The 17572-nt window shown below is 39.6% G+C and overlaps 1 protein-coding gene across 1 annotated transcript in view; it reads left to right on the top strand.

Annotated features, from left to right (window-relative positions):
* The first annotated feature begins 4108 nt into the window (after positions 1 to 4108).
* Positions 4109 to 17572, top strand: part of TMEM132C (transmembrane protein 132C) — a 155837-nt gene continuing 142373 nt past the window's right edge. The window contains exon 1 of the mRNA XM_015878410.2: positions 4109 to 4675. Within this exon, the coding sequence (XP_015733896.1) occupies positions 4597 to 4675 (79 nt within the window). The 5' untranslated portion in view covers positions 4109 to 4596. The remainder of the gene's footprint in view (positions 4676 to 17572) is intronic.

Below are 17572 nucleotides of genomic sequence, written 5' to 3'. Positions count from 1 at the left end.
ATTTTACGTTCTGTTCCTTTTTGGGTATATTACTCTTTCTTACTTTCTGCTAGAATCTTACATACATAGTGCCACACAGAATACAATTTTGGTAAGGACTGGCCATGACAACATGCAAAGGATTTAAAAAGAATTCCTATATTTAAGAAAATGAATTAAGAAAAGTGCAGTTATGGATAACTGCAAACAATTACTGAGCAGAGAGGCATACATTTAATTAGAAAACTATTTATTTAGATAGTACTATGAGTTTTAAGGAATACTTGGACACATATATAGCTTTATATTCCATGTGCCCATGCACTTTATAAAGCAATTTTGTATCATTATGCCATTAAATATGTAAAGACATTGAGGAATAGAGTAGGTGACTTGTTTAAGGTCACACTGATTGAGTTGTATGTGTGATATAGTGCCAAGGATAACAGTACAGAGCTAACTAAAATGGAGAACATGTTAAATGGGTGTTTGAGCAGTAGACATAGTGCTAAATGATCACATCCAAAACCACTCACATATATCAAGGACAACCTATGTTCTTTGGATAAATCACAGAGTAGCTGTCAAAAACTTGTTTTCATTAGAAACTGATTAAAATCAAGATTGCAGACTGTAATGCCTGTTATACTCATGTCACAAGTGTGAAACTACTGGCAACTTCACAACCTCAACATCTGTTTTCTAACATTCTATTTGATTGTTCCTTCTGATACACTTTTGATTGCAGTCCATGATTGTGATGTCAAAAGTTGTATGGGAACTGTTGAGTCCCAGCCTGAACCACTGACTGAGCGCCTGGGGAATGGACCCAGTCAGCCTTAGAGCACAGGTAAAGGCAATTCAGGTGTGAGACAGGAAGGGGGGAGCCTTGCTGCACATCTCTTAGACCTCATTTAAGGGCCAACTGCCACTGAAGAAGGATCTCTTTCTGGAGATCTCTCCTTGGTAAAGCTTTCCCTGTAAACCTAGAATTGTCTGATACAGATGAGCAATCTTCTTTTATAGTGCCTTTTTTTTTGTGCTAGTCAGCCCATCATCACACATTTGTTGTAGTGCCTTTCCCATTGCAATGATCTGTCCAATTGCTACGAAAGTCTATTGTCATTGAAAGTCTACACAGCATGGATAGAGACCGTTTTTGCCCTGAAATGAAAATATTTTCTCACAAAGAAAAAAAACAATCTAGTTCTTCAGCTGTCCTCCATTTTAGGTTGATTATTATATATCTCCATGCTCAACGTAAGACAAATGTTTAGCTTTTTTTTTTTCTCCAACAGAATAATAGCAAATTGAAAAGCTGTAATGCTATTACAACTAATGCTCAGTTACACCTTCACAATACAGACTGTGTATTGTGATATTGTGTATCCTAAGAAGTCATCTATTGCTCACTGTCACTTTTTGTTTGTTCTTGAATATTCCATATTGCTTTATACTTACTATAGGGAACATACTAAGTGTAAGTCTGAAACTTTCAGTTTTGCCTGTTTTAAGTCAAAAGAGCTCTTAAAAATTTCCAAGCTTAAACTCATGGGATTCCTTCCTGGAAATCAAGTCATGTAACTACTTTAAAGGTGGCTGTTGATGGAATGTTTACTACAAATAAAAATCAAAATAATTTTCACAAAATCTTGGTGAAATTAAGTTACGTATGACTCAGAATGAATCTTGTGGTATTCATTTCTCTAGGAAAACACCTTGACAAATCATGCTGTGATGTGTTGAAGTCTAGGGGTCAGTCTAATGACAAACATCACCAGAAACAAAACTATATTGCTATATAACCATTTATCCTCACTCACATGAATAACCTTATAAAAGGTGAGAGCTGGGCTCAGGGATCAAATTTCCATAAGCTTTGTTGAGAATAGAATTGAACCCTTAGGACTACATTCGTATCCATTAATTTTACATAGTTTCTGCAGACTAACCTCCTTGACTTCAACAGGATAATCTGAGTAGCATAATAATCAACACGAATGAAATGACAGAATCTTACTTTCAATATAGAAATCTGGAACAACAGATAACAATAAAATCTAGATTTAAGATTAGATATAATTTAGCGTATGCCAAATGCCCTTGCTTATATGTTTAGAGGCATAAGTTGTGTTGCATACACAGCATCACTTTACAAATGGGAAATGAAACACATTAAGGTAGGAAGCTCAACTTTGACTGTGATTTCTGTATGTAACTCCCTTGGTTTCCCTTGTAAATACTGTACTAAACAAACTGTCTTAGGCATAGCTTCTATGGACAGTTCTGGTTATGAAATATTGCAGCTACAGTGATGAGAAATCAAGCTTCAAAAGAATAATAGCTGCAGAAGAAAGGGTTCTGTTCAAGCTTCTCTACATATTTGCCACCTCATTATGACTATTTATTCATGGAAGTATCTGCCAATGAATTCTACTATTTTGTCTATCTTCCAAAGCTTTTTTTCAGAGCATTTCATTCAAATAATGGACTATGGATTCCAGTTTGGATTTGATATGTAAGACATAAATCCATGTGTCAGTGTTTCTGAATAACCTCACCTTCTCTACAGGTAACAGTTCACTGACATTTTTCTTCACAGTTTAAAGGAAATAAATCTTGGTATTTTTTATGAATGATGTTAACAATGTTATTTTGGTCACCTGGTAAAATTTGCCTTGAAAAGGCTTTTTTCTTGACTGTCGTGTCCTTACATGCGGAATCATAGAATGCATTGAGTTGGAAGGGACATTTAAAGTCCATCCAGTCAAATACAAACAGTATGAACACAATATCTACATATTTAAGTGTGGGTAGGACATACATGTGGTAGCTGATGTATTTCACTGTTGACCACTGGATTCTTACATTAGAACCTTCTAACACATATTTGTACTGCAGAATTCATAATGAAGCAGAAGAGACCATAGCTGTTACACTGTTCTTTTCACTTAGAAATGTTTCTTCACATTCTTGTGGAATGATTACCTCAGAATTGCATCCATATGCAGTTCTTTCTGCTTATTTTTTTTCCCCATGTTTGAAGTAGCTGCTACAGACAATGAAATCACATAAACCACAACAGTACAAAGCCTACTCCTGACCAGGTTCTATGCAGTTCCTCATCAGAAATCCCTATTTTAAAGCAGTTCTTTTTGGCTTGGCTCGTCAAACCATGAATAATGTCTTGTATAAACAATAGGCCTTATGGAATCAGCATGGATATGCTTTAATCATTCTATTTAGCAAAATACATAATCAGCTTTGTCTGCTGTATCATTACCTGGCCAAGGAACTGCATTGAAGTCACAGGGAGATGGTCTGTGCCTGCTTCCTTTGTTTTTCAGGGTAAAAGCAGCAGGTTTCCAGAAGTTTTAGAAAACAGGGTTGGAAGGCAGTTACTTATTTTCCTACTATGAGTACATTAGCAGCGGAGAAAACAGATGGAGTTATCCAGAGCACCCAACTGAAAGCATGAAGTTAAAGGATTACGGTTAGAAGATGGAACTTAAATGTGCAGATGGAAATGAAAGCAGGAGAGCAAGGTGGGAAGGTCTGGGCTGGAGATGGGCAAAGTCCAGGTGTGAGCTGCTCACCTGAGGGACTGCAATGGGCTGCACTGCCAAGGCATGGAACTGACGCGATTAAAACCTGTCTCACATCTCTCTTGCCCTCTCTGGATGGAGGCATCTGGGTACAGCAAACTTCCCTGCTTTGGTGATGCTCTTTCCCTTTGGTTTGGTTCTCTCAGTACGTGTCACTTTATATCTGGAGATGGACTGAAGGAATGAGGCTACAAAGTGCTGTGCCCTCGTTTTTGAGGGGGCTTTCTGTGCTCTGCAGGGCCAGCTGTGCCCTCATTCCCCTCTCCAGCCACATCAGCTTGACCAGATCTTTCTCACTCTCGTTGCTCTGAGTGACTGCATCACCTCATCACCACTTTCCCTCTGCTCTCAGCTCCACGGGACCGGGCAGAGCGCTGCTCCCCACTCAGGATCCCACTCTATGCATTGAGGGGGGGTGGGCGCAGGTGGCACCAGGCTCGAGACCAACGGCCGCCGCGCTGCGGGAGTCCCTTAGCGGGTGTGTGTGCGTGGAGGCGGGCTGCCCTGTCGCGCGTGGGGCCGGGAGCGATCCCCCCTGATTGGCGCCCGCCGCCCGCAGGTCGCCGCCTCCGCTCCCCGCTGGGGCTTTACTCCCCTCCTCCTCCTCGGAGGGAAAAGTCCGTGTGCTCGCGTCTGCCGCCGGCCCCCACATAAAGGCACGGGAAACGGAGCCAGCTGCAGCAGCGGTGAAAGGCGACCGCGGTGAGAAGCCCGGGGGAACCCGGTTCCTGCTGCCGCCCGGCTCCGGGACCTCTCTCTTCATCTGCTGGAAAAGTTTTGCACGGAGAGCTCGGCGCGGTTCTGTCAAGCGGGGCTTCATCCTGCGCTCTGCGCCCCCCGCCCCATCGCCGCTTGGGCAGGAGCCGGAGGGCTGACGGTCATGGACGGGAGCCCGGCGCGGGGCTGAGCGGCGCTGGGAGCGAGGAGCGCTCAGCGATGACCCGCCGGGAGGGCTGACCGGGCGGCGGAGGCTCCCGGAGCCGCTCCTGGGACGTGGCCCCGTCTCCTCGGTATGGCGGGGGCTGCCGGTGGCGGAGGGCCGCGCTGCCCGCAGGCTGTCGGACTGTTGCTCGGGGCGCTGCTGTGCGGAGGTAAGCGGGGAGCGCAGCACCAGTTGATCGCGTTCGGGCTGTGCTGCTTCGCGGCTCCTAGGGATGGCCGCTTGTTTTCTGTTTTCCCTCTTCCTCCCCCCCCCGCCCGCCCCCGTGTCTCTTCTTTTTCTCTTTACATCCTCTATCTGTTGTCTTACGCGTCCCCCCCCCACCCCCCCTTCCATCCTCTTATTTCTGCTCTTGTGTTTATATGAATGGGAGCGAACCTTGCGAGCTTGCACGGCTGAGATGAGAAGCGGAAAGTTTCCTTCTTTGTCGCGGTGTTTACAAACGCATCTTAATTATTGCTTGGTCATAAAGGGATCTTCTCTGTTGGAATGGGTGCTCCGGTGTGGAACGCGGTGGAAGCTCCAAGGAGCTCCGAGGCTCAGTGATAGTGCTGAGGTTATGGAACAGCACCCTTGGAATTTGGAGTTGTGTAGTAAGAGCCCCAGGGAATGGATGCAAACCATTACCTGGAGGGAACGAGATGATTGCTATCAGGACCGCAGGGACAGCTGAGGAGCAGGTTTGTTTTAGCACAGAGGTCATTGGAATGATCTGAGTCTTATCACTGAACTTCTGTGATCGGAGTCACTTTGACAGAGCGAGATCTCTGAAGTGACCCAGGTGTGCAAACTGAGTGTGATCCAAGCAGGGGCTTCAGTGCAGAGCTGTGGGTGATTGCCATGTCTCAGCATGTCTTGTGATTATGCTCCGGCCGTGTTAGTTGTGGACATGTTCTGCTTTTTTTGGGATGGAAACTTGCTAAGCTCTTTGCAGTTCCAGCTGTTGTAGTCATCCCTAGCAATAGGAAAAGAAATCATTTTGCTTTTTATCCTCTTAATATTAGTGATGCTGTTTGACTGACATAAGAAGATTACTAATAAAAGGCTTTTCATTGTTTAGTTTGATCCAGTCCTGCTGACCTCTTACTGGGGCAGTTGATTGGAGAGGCAGCATGGATGTTTACAGAAGTATCTTAAGAATGAAGCAAGGGTTGAATTGGTGGCAATATTTTTCCCATCCAGATTGGTGCAGAAAATAAAGTACATGGCAGGAAATTGCATGGCCTCTTACTGCCAGTCATTTTAATATAGTACATTAAAACTAATGGACATCCTTGTGACTCAATGTGCCATGAAAGTGCGATGTGAAGCGTGTAAATTATGGGATTTTGTTTTGAATGCTGCGATCTGGAGGTGAGAATTGTATTAGCCTCGTGTTCGCTTTCAGAGACTGCAGGAGATTAAGAATTTTAAGGAGGGTCTGGCACCTTTCTAGGGCACTATATCTCTTCTGCCATGCAGCTTTTACAGTTACAAATGCATCTTCTCGAGTCAGCGTTTGCATAAGATTTAATAGAATTGGGTACTGACGTATGGACGCTTTCTTGTAAAAATATTTTCAGACAGAGAAATATGTAGGTGCTGCTTCGTGAGGGTGGCAGAAAGTGCTACAGTGAGAGGTTATAAACAACCCAACCTCATTAAGCTCTTTCTCTTTGCTGGAGCCTGGGTCAGCATTGACTCAGCCATGCTGTAAAACAGTCAGTAGTGGTGCCACAGCCAGCCGCTACTGGCAGCAGCTGCTGGGGTTTGCTGGGCTGTTCTTAGAGAATAAAAGAGAAAATATTACTTCAGAGAAGGAAAGCTGAGCTTCTTAGCAGAAAATTTGCCTTTCTGCATTGATGGGCAGAATAGTGTTGGGAAAAGAGCTGGTTAATTAAACTTATTAAATAAGGTGTTTGTATGGTTTCCTTGTGAGGCCCTAACAAGCATTTCATTTGTGCTCCCCTTGTGTATTTGCACTCTTTTTGTTGGTGTGTTAGGATAGCGATTGTTCTTGAGAGCCAAAGTCCAACTAAATGAAAGTCACTTTATAGCTCGTAAGCAAAAACGTTTGTGAATGTGCTGAGAAACTTACTATTATAGACAAGTTGTCATTTGCTATTTAAAGAGCTATATTTACTTCTCTGAACTCATTAGCATCTCCTATCAGGCCTGAATTTCTAAGAAAATTCTCCTGAAATGTTGCCTTAGGCCTCAGTGTGCCATTATGCTGTGGTTATTATCAAGCTAATAATGTTAATTCATTCAATCTCAAGAAAGAAGCTTGGCATTTCATTTAAGCCATGCCTCTAGTTAGATCAGGATGTATAAAAAGTCAGCGTGCAAAAGTGCTCTTGCATTTAGGTGCAAGCACATGCTTTACATACCAATTATTGGGTGCCTGTTCCCTAGGTGGAGGGTATATGTGTGTAATCATATTTACATAAGCAAATGCAGAGTGTGTATATATTCCTTTCAGGAAATGACCTCTTTTCAGCAAAGTGCTAATGCGTGTGCTTAAGCCTCTTTGTAGTCAATAGGAAGCATTCATGATTTCGAGGTTAGATATTTTTAATTCTTTTCTTGAATCAGAGCACAAATGAAGTAAAGGCAAATGTACAGATCTATTTCATTATATAATGCATGGACAACTTAATTCTGTTTAATCTCATCTCTGAACTAAAACCGAAGAACAGCAATCAGAAAGGAAGAATCCTAAGTGACTCCTAAACATGAGTTTAAGGATGTTCAGTGAGAGGATTGATCCATTTGTCAGACAAGTGTGTGTGTGTGTTTGTGTAGATACATGGATACAAAGTACTGAACATGACCAAATGTTACATTTGCATGGTGTTACCAGAGTTCCATGTACTCAGATAGTCTTCGTGCAAAAATACAAGCACAGTTGTGCATCCAGAGGCTGGTGTAGCACCTGCTTTTCTTCTGCTATTTTGTTAAACCAGAAAGATGTGACAAGTGGAACATTCATTTGTATGAAATCAATTAATAAACAGCAAAGCATTAGTCTTATTTCTAAATATTAGTAAGCATCGGCAAGTTACCTTCACTGAGATTTAAAAGATCCAGATTTTATGGAGAGCTGGGATTCAGCTGTGCATTTTTTAACTCTCCTAGGGAAAGAGTATGTCGGCACCACTGAAAAGTTGTTCTTTAATGAACAGCTAGAAACTGTAAATAATGGTATATACACTAAGTATCTCAGATACTTAGATACACTAAGTATCTCAGAGCTGTTGTTCATAATTGTGGAAAGTGTTGTGTCTTCTCTAAGGCAGCTAGTCCAGAGACTAAGTCCTTCACAGTGATGTGCAGTAACTTACTGGCTGGAGAACTTGCCTTTGTCTCAGTCAAACTCTTGTCCTGACTTGCTCTTGCAAGCCTGAGTCCTCTATATTTTATTCATTCTCCCTTACAGACTCAGTACCCTGGCAAAACAGTTTCACAGTGTTCAGCTCTTCAAGCAGTTGTACTGTTTTGTGTTCTGTGGACTGGCTCAGGCTCTAGTGACAGATGTGACCCCTTTGAAATCAGGACGGACAAATGGTGCATTGAAAGTTCATAGCTTCTGCAGTCTCCTCACTTAGAGGTATCTGCTAAAAGCCTGCAGATGTATCTAGCTTTGGAAATCATTTTACTCAAGTACTGCCTGCGTCTGTTTTAGTTAGTAAATGGAAATACTCCCTCTTTGTCTATTTGTTCACATTTTTTTGGGTCAATACACAGCCTCAGGTCACCATTTTTCTTTTCAACTCTAGTGAAATGACCCAGTGAATCCACTCTTCTATTTTCTTTGCGGTTCTAACGCATATTAATCTGTTGAGCTTGAATTCCATAAACAAAGTGTCAGCCCCATCGCTAAAATTACAGGCATCTTTACACCACTGGTCAATTAGCTGAGCTTTTCTTTAGGAAAGGACGTTTTGACTAAGTAGTTTGCCACTACACTTAAGAAATGTGCTAATGTTGTACTATTAGACCACTGACATCTTGGGTCAGTAACTTTGCTCTTGGAGACAGCCTTTTCTGGCACTTCTTTTGCTTGAATAACACAGATCATCCTAATCATAGTTCCACTGCCATTATCAAATGCATTCTTTTACAACTGTAGTTTCAGCAACTTGACAGATGTAAACAGCTCGACATGGCTCCTTAAGTGGGCACTTTATTATATGCTGCAGTAAGAATTAAGTAGGATTTTACCATCAGCCAGTGCTACAAGTGTCATATTCTAAGGTCAAGCACTTCTTTTGTTGTTTCTTGGATAACATTTTCAACTTCCTTCCAGAATTTTTATTAAACATGTGGTTTTGTAGAAGAGCAGTAATATTTTGTAATGGTATGATATTTTTATTGTAAATCCATTGGAGCACTACTTTATCCACTGATTTCTGTTGCTACCAGAGTTTGTGTTTCAGTGCTTTATGTTGTATGTTCCTCTTGAAGAACTGGGAAACACAAACTTTCTGCAAGGAGAGATAGAATTGTTAAGTGAATTGTCCTGTTCAATAATTCAAAGCAAATTCAAAGTCACAAAACAGTGGTTAGAAATTCGGCATTTATAGGGAAATTTCAGCATCAAATAAGCATCTGAAAGACAGATATTTGAACAAATCCTTACTGGTCTCCTGGGCACATGTGGAAGTTGGCTTCACCATACATGGAGAGGAAGCCTTAAGTAAAAGGTAAACTGATATCCTGTGATACTGATACACTTGATTCTGCTTTTTGGCTGCAACACGGAACCATAGAGGGCAGACGTAAAAGTCTATCTACCACAGTAATGGTATTTCTAATGTATTACTTATGTAATTGCTGCCTTTTTCCACTTGATAAATATCTTTCAACTGAACTGTTCTGTCTTCAAAAATATGTTAAAAAGTGATTCTATTACAAAGCAAAATGGGGATAGTTTGAAGCCATTTCTTTTTTTATTGTGCTTGTATCTAAATTCCATAACTTTTTCATTAAGAAACTATTTCAGAAAACAATCCTTTTGACTTCTTGTAAATGTATTCAAATGGGAACGTATAATAGGATAGATACTCTACAGAGCACATCATTATTTTTCTATAGTGTTGTTCTGATATTGCAAAAATGAATCACCTCAGTATGACTTGTGTGAAAAGATTAATCATTACAAATGTCTACTGAAAAACGTTTTAACTTTACATAACAATTTAACTTTTCCTTTCATTCTCAATGGCAAGAAAAGCTTCAACATTAGTTTCTGCCCTTGTGAAATTCCATTTTCCAACTAGTTGCACTGCCTGAGGGTGCAGTACCTCACTGGCTTCAGCCAATGTAAATTGTTTCTGCCCTCTTCCAAACTGAACAACCCTCTTCTGCCAGCTTTGACATGCCTGATTCCTCTGAGAGCTGCTTCAGGGAGATAAAACACATTAAAAATATGGTTTTGTTTTGATGTTGTTTTTTTGGTTTTGTTTTTAATGAGAGGAAAGTTTGCATCACTGTGGGATCAATGAGAATGCTTGTATAAGGAATAACAAAAAGGATGGACTCAAGTTGGGGAGAGACTGTTTAAGTGATTACAGTACTGCAGCCTAACACTTAGAGCAGTATGGCTTTAATTTGTATATGTGACACCATAGTAAAAGAAGAGATTGTTATGGGAATTGCTTACCTTATATATCCAATGCAGGATATTAAACACTAAGAGGTTAGAGAATGAAAGGCACTTGGTGAACCATGCCACTTTAATTTTTTGTGTTGGATGTTTTTCTCTTACTGTTGATCCTGTACAAATAATAGTGATGCTTACATTAACGTAGTGCCTTATTTTTGACTAAAAGAAAAAAGTCAAAACCAACTAAAAATAACCCCCAAATGCAACAATGAATAAGAAAAACTGCAGTGCAATTAAAAACCCTGAACTTTTATTACAAACAGGACTGGTAGCGCTGCTTGTTACAATCAACATTAAGAGTTAGGTTTTAGTTTAAGTTCTTTCCCCGTAAATGCCAAGTATCTGCCTCAGATTGAGGGCTTTATATTCCCAAAACTTCAGCCAAGAGTTCAGTGGTTTACAAGAACAAAGCTGTGCGTGGGGGGTGAGGGGGAGGGGAAAAAATGGATTTTCCTTTGTATAAAAATAGTTACTCTTACTTGAGAAGTGCTGATAGCCTTATGGAACTTGCCAAGAGCAGGACTTGTGAGATCTGAAGAAAGTCTGTGGTTGATTTGGTGGGATGTCAAGTCAAAAATGTTACAAACAACGTTAGCTTGTGACAAGGAAGGACTTGATGAATCCTTACAGTTCATGCTATGAAAATTGCTATGTGCTAGGCCTGTCCTGGGACAGGGTTGAGCCCTTCTTTCCTTGTGACTGCAGATCCTGTACTGCAGAAGTTTGACCTGGGCAAAGTGTAAGAGCTGTGGGTAGGGATGCTGTCCAACTTTATTCTCTCTAAACGCTCAGTCTCTCTCCCTAGCTGCAGGGGTGATTTCTGGAAAATGAAATTGCTTCAGTGGATTAAAAGAAGGACAAAAACTAGAGAGGAAGATATGGAGTGAAGGGAATAAAATGAAAATGAAGTGTGAAAATGTGGTCTCAAAGCTAGCAAGTGCAAGAGTGGGTCTGGGGACAGGTGGGAGAGGGTCAAGCCTTCTGTGAAAAATGGAGACTAGAAATGAAGGGAAGAGTCTGCCTGGATGTAGTGTGGAGGAGGAGGTTAGGGTGAGGGTTTGCTAAGGAATCTTGGGGAAATAGCACTGAGGTCTGTGTCAAGGACAGTCTTGGGGTTGAGTCTAAGACTGGAATAACAAAATGAGCAGAAATGTGTAGGGGAGCATGTTTAGGTTTAGGTCAGTTTCTGATAGAAAGAGAAACTCAGGCCTGAGCAGGTTGGGTCTAGGAGAGCACAGCCACTAGGATATGTTTTTTGTCAAAGCCTGGAATGTAGCAAAGGGCTGTGAAGTGAAGTATGTGGTGACGAAACCATTACATAAATTAGGAGCAGGTCTGCTGCAATGTCTCCCTGCCTCAAGGACCACTGTAATCAGGTAGAACTTTCCTGTTGGCATGAATAACTATGGATTCAGGCCCAGCTGCTTTCTATTTAAATTCATGATTTTAATTTTTGTAGTCTGCAAACTGAATTGCTTGGTGTACCACTACTCAGGGATCTGTGTTGGATTGATAACGGTGCCTGTTCTCTTACTGGGCTATTACAGTGATTTTCTTATATGCACTTATCTTCAGTGAGTTCTCAGTAGGTGGTGTGTATGTGCCAGTGGAGAATCTAATTATGCATTATCCATCTTAAATCTTTTAAATCACACCTATTTTTGCAAGCACTGAACTTGTCAATACTTGCACTTCTGCATTTTCAATGATGAGTTTAATATAGGATTTCTTTTGCTCTTCTTTGCTCTTCTAATGGATACTCTGATAGCTGATTTTGTTTCCCTCCTCCTGATGTGCAGTAGCGGACTGAATGGACTGAGAAGATGCTTTTTTTTTGTGTACAACTGTAATTTGGGATTTGCAAATGAATCATACAGAGTCTTTTGTGAGAAATGCTATTGAATTTCTAGTGCTTTTAAATGCCTTCATGATTCCGTAGTTCATAATCATCCTGTCAATAACTTCAGAAAGAAACTATTAAAGGAATTCAGAAATTAAGGTACTCCTATGTATTCTTGTTCTTCTGTCTGCAAAGGGAGGATAAAGATGTATGTATTTTTTAGTGGGAATAGCAAGAAATAGTAAGCAGGGTTCCCAGGTTTCTTTAATTCTTCCTTACGCTCTCTGTGTGCGTGACTGCTTAGGTACCTTCTGATTTCATTTGCTCATCTGTCAGATGGGAATGACTTGTAGCACTTGATTATCTGACTATCTTTCTGTTATCATAATATGAAAAAAGAATTTGGAGGGGGTAAAGTTATAGATTCTTTCTACAAGATTTTTAACTGGTTACAAAGCAATATAAATTATTACTGTATGCCTTTTTTTGTTAACCTGAAATACCTTCCCTGATATGAGATCAGCATCACCTGATGGTATTCAGTAATTCAATGGATGTGTTCATTAGTTATATCTTTAGACTGAGTCTGTAAACTAATGTATCAGCAAAGTGATGGAGTGAATTTTCCCTGCTCCGTGTGAAGCAGTGGAATTGGTTTGTTGTTCTCTTTTTCATCTGGAGCATTGTGAGCAGTCTGTGGGTGAAAATAGAGTGCTGGCCTAGAAAGGTCCAGAAAGATGTATAATGCAATGTCAATCTGGAAGGTCTTAACTTCATTACATTACACACCATTATTCAATGAATCGCAGATTCATGATGTTTCCATAGCTATTTAACAGATTGAAGTTGGATTTCACTCACTTTCAGGCTCAAAGCTTCACAGTTCCTCAAAGCTTCAGGCTTCCATTGAACTTTAGTCATGGTTTGGAAAATTCATTTAGAATTAAATTAGCTGTAGCAACAGAACTGTGACACTTTAATAAGAAGCATCAGATGACATTTAAACATGATCATGTAGTGCCGCAATGTCAAAACTGGTTTGAGGTAAAAATCATGCCTTCAGGCAGTGTTGTTCAAGAGGGTCACAAAATACAAACAGTTTATTTGAAGATTACTTATATTGATTTGTTTTTGTGTTAATCAAGAGGAGGACCCACATTTGTCAGTTGAACATGAAGTTCAGAATGTCTATAAGATTTTGGATCCTGACCTAGACCCTGAAAAGGATCTCACCCTTGTACGTTGAATCAAACCAACAGCAGTCTAAATACACTTAGATTTTAGGAATACTCTGATCTTTTTTGTATTGTGTGTCTCATGTGCATGGTCTTTGTTTATCATTTAATAACATGATGTCAGATTGAAGCCTTATACTGCCGTGCACTCATGTCTTATAATTCATTATTTTACTGGACTTTTATGAAATTAAAAATTGAGCTTTAGAATCTGTACATTAAATAACTACAAAGATGCTGGCAAAAGTTGTTATCTCATCAAATCCTATTTCCTTTATAGTTAAGGAAATTCTGCACTGTGGGCACTTGGTCAAGTTAAAATTTATCTACTTATTTCAGTAGGAGCCTCACCATTCATGAAGATTTCAGCCCACATGCATATTAGTCTGTATGTATCTAATAATTGGTAAAGTATCTTTGTTCTACCTGATTTTACCATTTTACTTCCCTTCTTAAGAGAAGAAACTCTAGATGAAGAGGACATTTCTAGTGTTGTTCATGGGCAAAGAGCAGTTTTATGTGAATTCTTTTACAGCATTTACATATATTCATTTGCTGGAAGAGAGAAGCTAGTTCAAGATGCCAGATCTAATTTGGCACTGCTAGACACTTTCGGAGCTGAACTGACTTTGGATGTCTTTTTATGTGAATTAGCCTGTTTGTAAGTGGTAGATGCTGTTCGAAAAAGACTGTTTTGATGTCCTTTATAGGAGAATGTTTAGAACAATTCCTTGGAGTCTGTTCAAATTTTTCAGAATACATTTAATCAAAATAACATGACTGTTACAAGTAATGGAGTTTAAATATACTTATGCTTTTGTATTTCTTTGGGGTGAAAACTATGATAAAATACCACTAGAGCTCTATTATTCCATTCCTCATCTTTCTGTAGCCCTGCATGGGGTTTCAGGAGGCACAGAGAGAGGCTCTGATATTCTTGTGGAAGTTTTGGCACCACAGTTTTTTGTTTCTCTCAGTCTTTATCTCCTAACAGATCATACTGGTCCTTTCTGTCTTCATCTCACTTTCGATGCTCTTGAGATACTTTATTGAGATTTAAATTCTGTGCTGTAAATTCTATGCTGGTATGCTATAAATGTAATTAACCCTATATGTGAGTTCATTCTAAAGATGTGTTTTTGTTCCATGCCCCCTTTTCTTCCCCCCAACATTTATAACTTTCAACTGAAAATGAAATCAAACTGTGTAAGTCTTAAGGAAACTGTTTTGAAGTAACAGAAAATGCAAACCACGTGGAGTACTCAGAATGTGAAGACTTAGTTTACGAAGTCTTTCTTTGTAAAACTAACTCCAGTGGGTTTACTAAGCAATATTTCAAAGCAGTTTGAGATGAAAGGTCTGTGGTGTAATTCATTGCATATGTGATAACTCTTAATGGATCGGTATTATATCAAAAAAAAAAGGTCATGGGAGTAAAATTCTTTCTGCAGGGGACCCGAGTTGGTATTTAAAGGAACAAGTTTGTTTGTGGTTTTATCTGAGTGGCAGATATCTGCATATCAGAACATCAAATTTAGATTAATTGGTCAGCGCCATACACTTTTTCTTGTACACTTGTAATACTCTTTTGAAGTGGGACTTACTCAAGCTGTAACAATTTTGGCTGATGTTTTTTAAGTTGCATGTTTTCCAACTGATTTGAGAAAGCTTCTGTGAAATGGTCTGATTGTTTCCAAGAACAAAGCCAGCTAGAAACTGAGTTCTAGCCAGCAAGAATCATTTCCCTGAGTAGTACTATTTGGGTTAAATCCTGCCGTTTTCACTGTTAGAGGCAAGGATAAATGGCGTTTTCCTTAATCTCTTTCTGAAGTGATGATGAATAAAAATGAATGCTAGCGTTCATACATAAGTAAGATTCATGACTGCAGATAACACCTGCAAGCATGTACCTGCATTAAAAAAGCACATAAAACTGAGATAAAAATGTTTTTGGAACTATATAACTTTTGGGCAACTTCCATGATAGTTCTGTTCTAAGTTGCCAGAGTTCCGAGTCTGAAAATTGAGTTTACTCTATTTTTAATATAAAATCAAGAGGATGACAGTGATGTTGCTTATAAATGTTGTCTCTGTGGGGCACACAATCTCAGATGGGGAGATGTTTCCCTTTAACTTTCGTAAGCCATCTTGGGACCAATTTTTAGGCCAAAAACTGAAGCTACAGAAGCCACCTTCCATGATCTCAGAATGCCTCATTCCTTTGTTCATTTTTATGCTGAGCAAGGGTGGAAGCGATCTCTGGGGATGAAAGGGGTTAAGGAACAGGTGGCTGTTTATGGCTCTGCTGTCTCATTTCATGCACAGGATGGGTACCTTCCTGGGGGAAAAATAACTTTGTTGTTCTGAATGATGTTATTGTTTGTGAACTTCCACTTCATTTGTTACAGGATCTGTAAGGTGCATAGATGAAATGGGCTCAGCATGAGTTTAACTTCTGAATCTATGCAGAGAATTTTCATCATTTTTCAGCATAAATGGTCTGTGGCTGTCACTATTTTTCACACTTGGTGGTGGTGACAGCATCCTGGAAAATACTTTTAGTAGCCCATTGAAGACCACGTGACTGCCCTTGTGAGCCAAATGCAAACTGCAGAAGGAAGATAGGAAGGGGATACACGATCCTGAACATGTTATGTTACCATTCAAAAACTTCCCTAGGCATTCAGGAGTCTGCTTTCTGAATCCTTGTTTTATTTTTACTTTCTATATCCAGACACGCTGGGTGGGTTTGCAGGTTAGCTTGTAACTCATGGAAACAGCAAAGACTAAACGAAGATAAAGTTGGTTGAAACAGTTTAGTAATGCTCTGGGGCATTATTTTATGTTCTTGTTCCTTCCACGGGGTTAATGTCATACTTTAAGGAAAGGAGATTTCCATGCTATACTTTTAGATGTTTTAGATCTATCCTTAGAGTAAGCAAGGGATTTGCTCTGAGTTAACGCTAATACTGTATTCCTCAAGGAGGGAGGCCATAGGTTTTCTAAATAAGGTTTTGTATTAGCAGATACTTCTGAGTTTAGTTACTAATTTAGCTGGGATGCAGTTAAAATTGCAGAAAATGCTGTCCTAGGAAATTGTTGTGGAAGTGAATGAGTTAATATTTTTTAAAGGCTTTGTATGATGCCATGGAAAGTAACATAAAATTGCACTGGAGTAGTAATAGTTCAGTGCAACACTTAAATATTGTCTTGGATTAGTACATAGGGTTATACATAATGATTGAGAAATGGTGAGCTGCTGTCTATTCTTTCAGCCTTAGAAAAGAACTTATTTGGAAGCATGAATGTCATTAAAGGCTGTATCTGAATGCATATGTATGTGGGCATGAATTAAGTTAAGTCTGGATTTCCTTATTACTTTTTTTAGTGCTTTACTTGGCAAATGTAACATTCTTTTTTCTTTTTGTGAAGAAACCTTCTGGCTCATTGTAGGCTATTCCTGCTGCTTTTTAATATCCTTTGAGATTGATTCATGAAGTGCCAACATCTTGAACTGTGGAAAAAGAGTAAGATTTTAAAGATGCTGAATACATGGGAATGGATTTGAATTCAGACTCTTTCAGTGCTGTTTTAATCTGAAAGAGACATCTTGTGATTCAAAGAACTTTAGCTGTGAAGTAAAACCATTAACTCCTTCAGTTCTATTTTGATAAATACACACCATTAGTTAGCAAAGAGTGTAGAGAGTGTTTGGATCTGGTTTATTGGAATAGTTTAGGAAACGAGGTATTTCTCAGGTAACTTTTTAGTATGCTAGTATGTGAAAACTACTTAAAGGAAACATTTCTCCAAACAGGTAGATGAATGTCACTTATACAAAAGCATTCTTGAATTCAAGTGACTTGATTTTAGGATAGGTAAATATATATTTGTTTCAGCTAGCTGATAGTTCATTGCAGAGTAGAGACACAATGTACTTGCAGGTTTTTAATGTGGTAATTAATATTTTGAGAATGGTTTTTTATTTACTGTAGGGAGAACTGACCGTAAGGAAAACTTCTCATCTTTCAAGGTGATAAGATCCTTTGGAAGGTAGCATGTATAGATTATTGAGACACACTGTTAATTCACTGTTGTCCCAGAAGAAGGAAGTGTTACATACTTAGAGAGGAAATCAGAAGTGTCTCTTTAAGGAATCATAAATCCATTTGGTGGTTATAAGGTTCCTGGATGCTTTCTAAAGTGCCTATTTTTGCTCCATGTGATTTTATTTTCATCTGTTTACTTCCTCCTTACTGGCAAAATTCAGAGCAGAAGATTCCTTAGCCGAGAAGCCAGAATTTTATCCTAGTATACTTCTGGTAA

The sequence above is a fragment of the Coturnix japonica genome, chromosome 15 (genome assembly GCF_001577835.2).
Source record: "Coturnix japonica isolate 7356 chromosome 15, Coturnix japonica 2.1, whole genome shotgun sequence".
In the NCBI taxonomy this organism is placed as follows: Eukaryota; Metazoa; Chordata; class Aves; order Galliformes; family Phasianidae; genus Coturnix; species Coturnix japonica.
The sequence above is the reverse complement of the archived record's forward strand: the minus strand, read 5'-3'. Positions and strand labels throughout refer to the sequence as shown.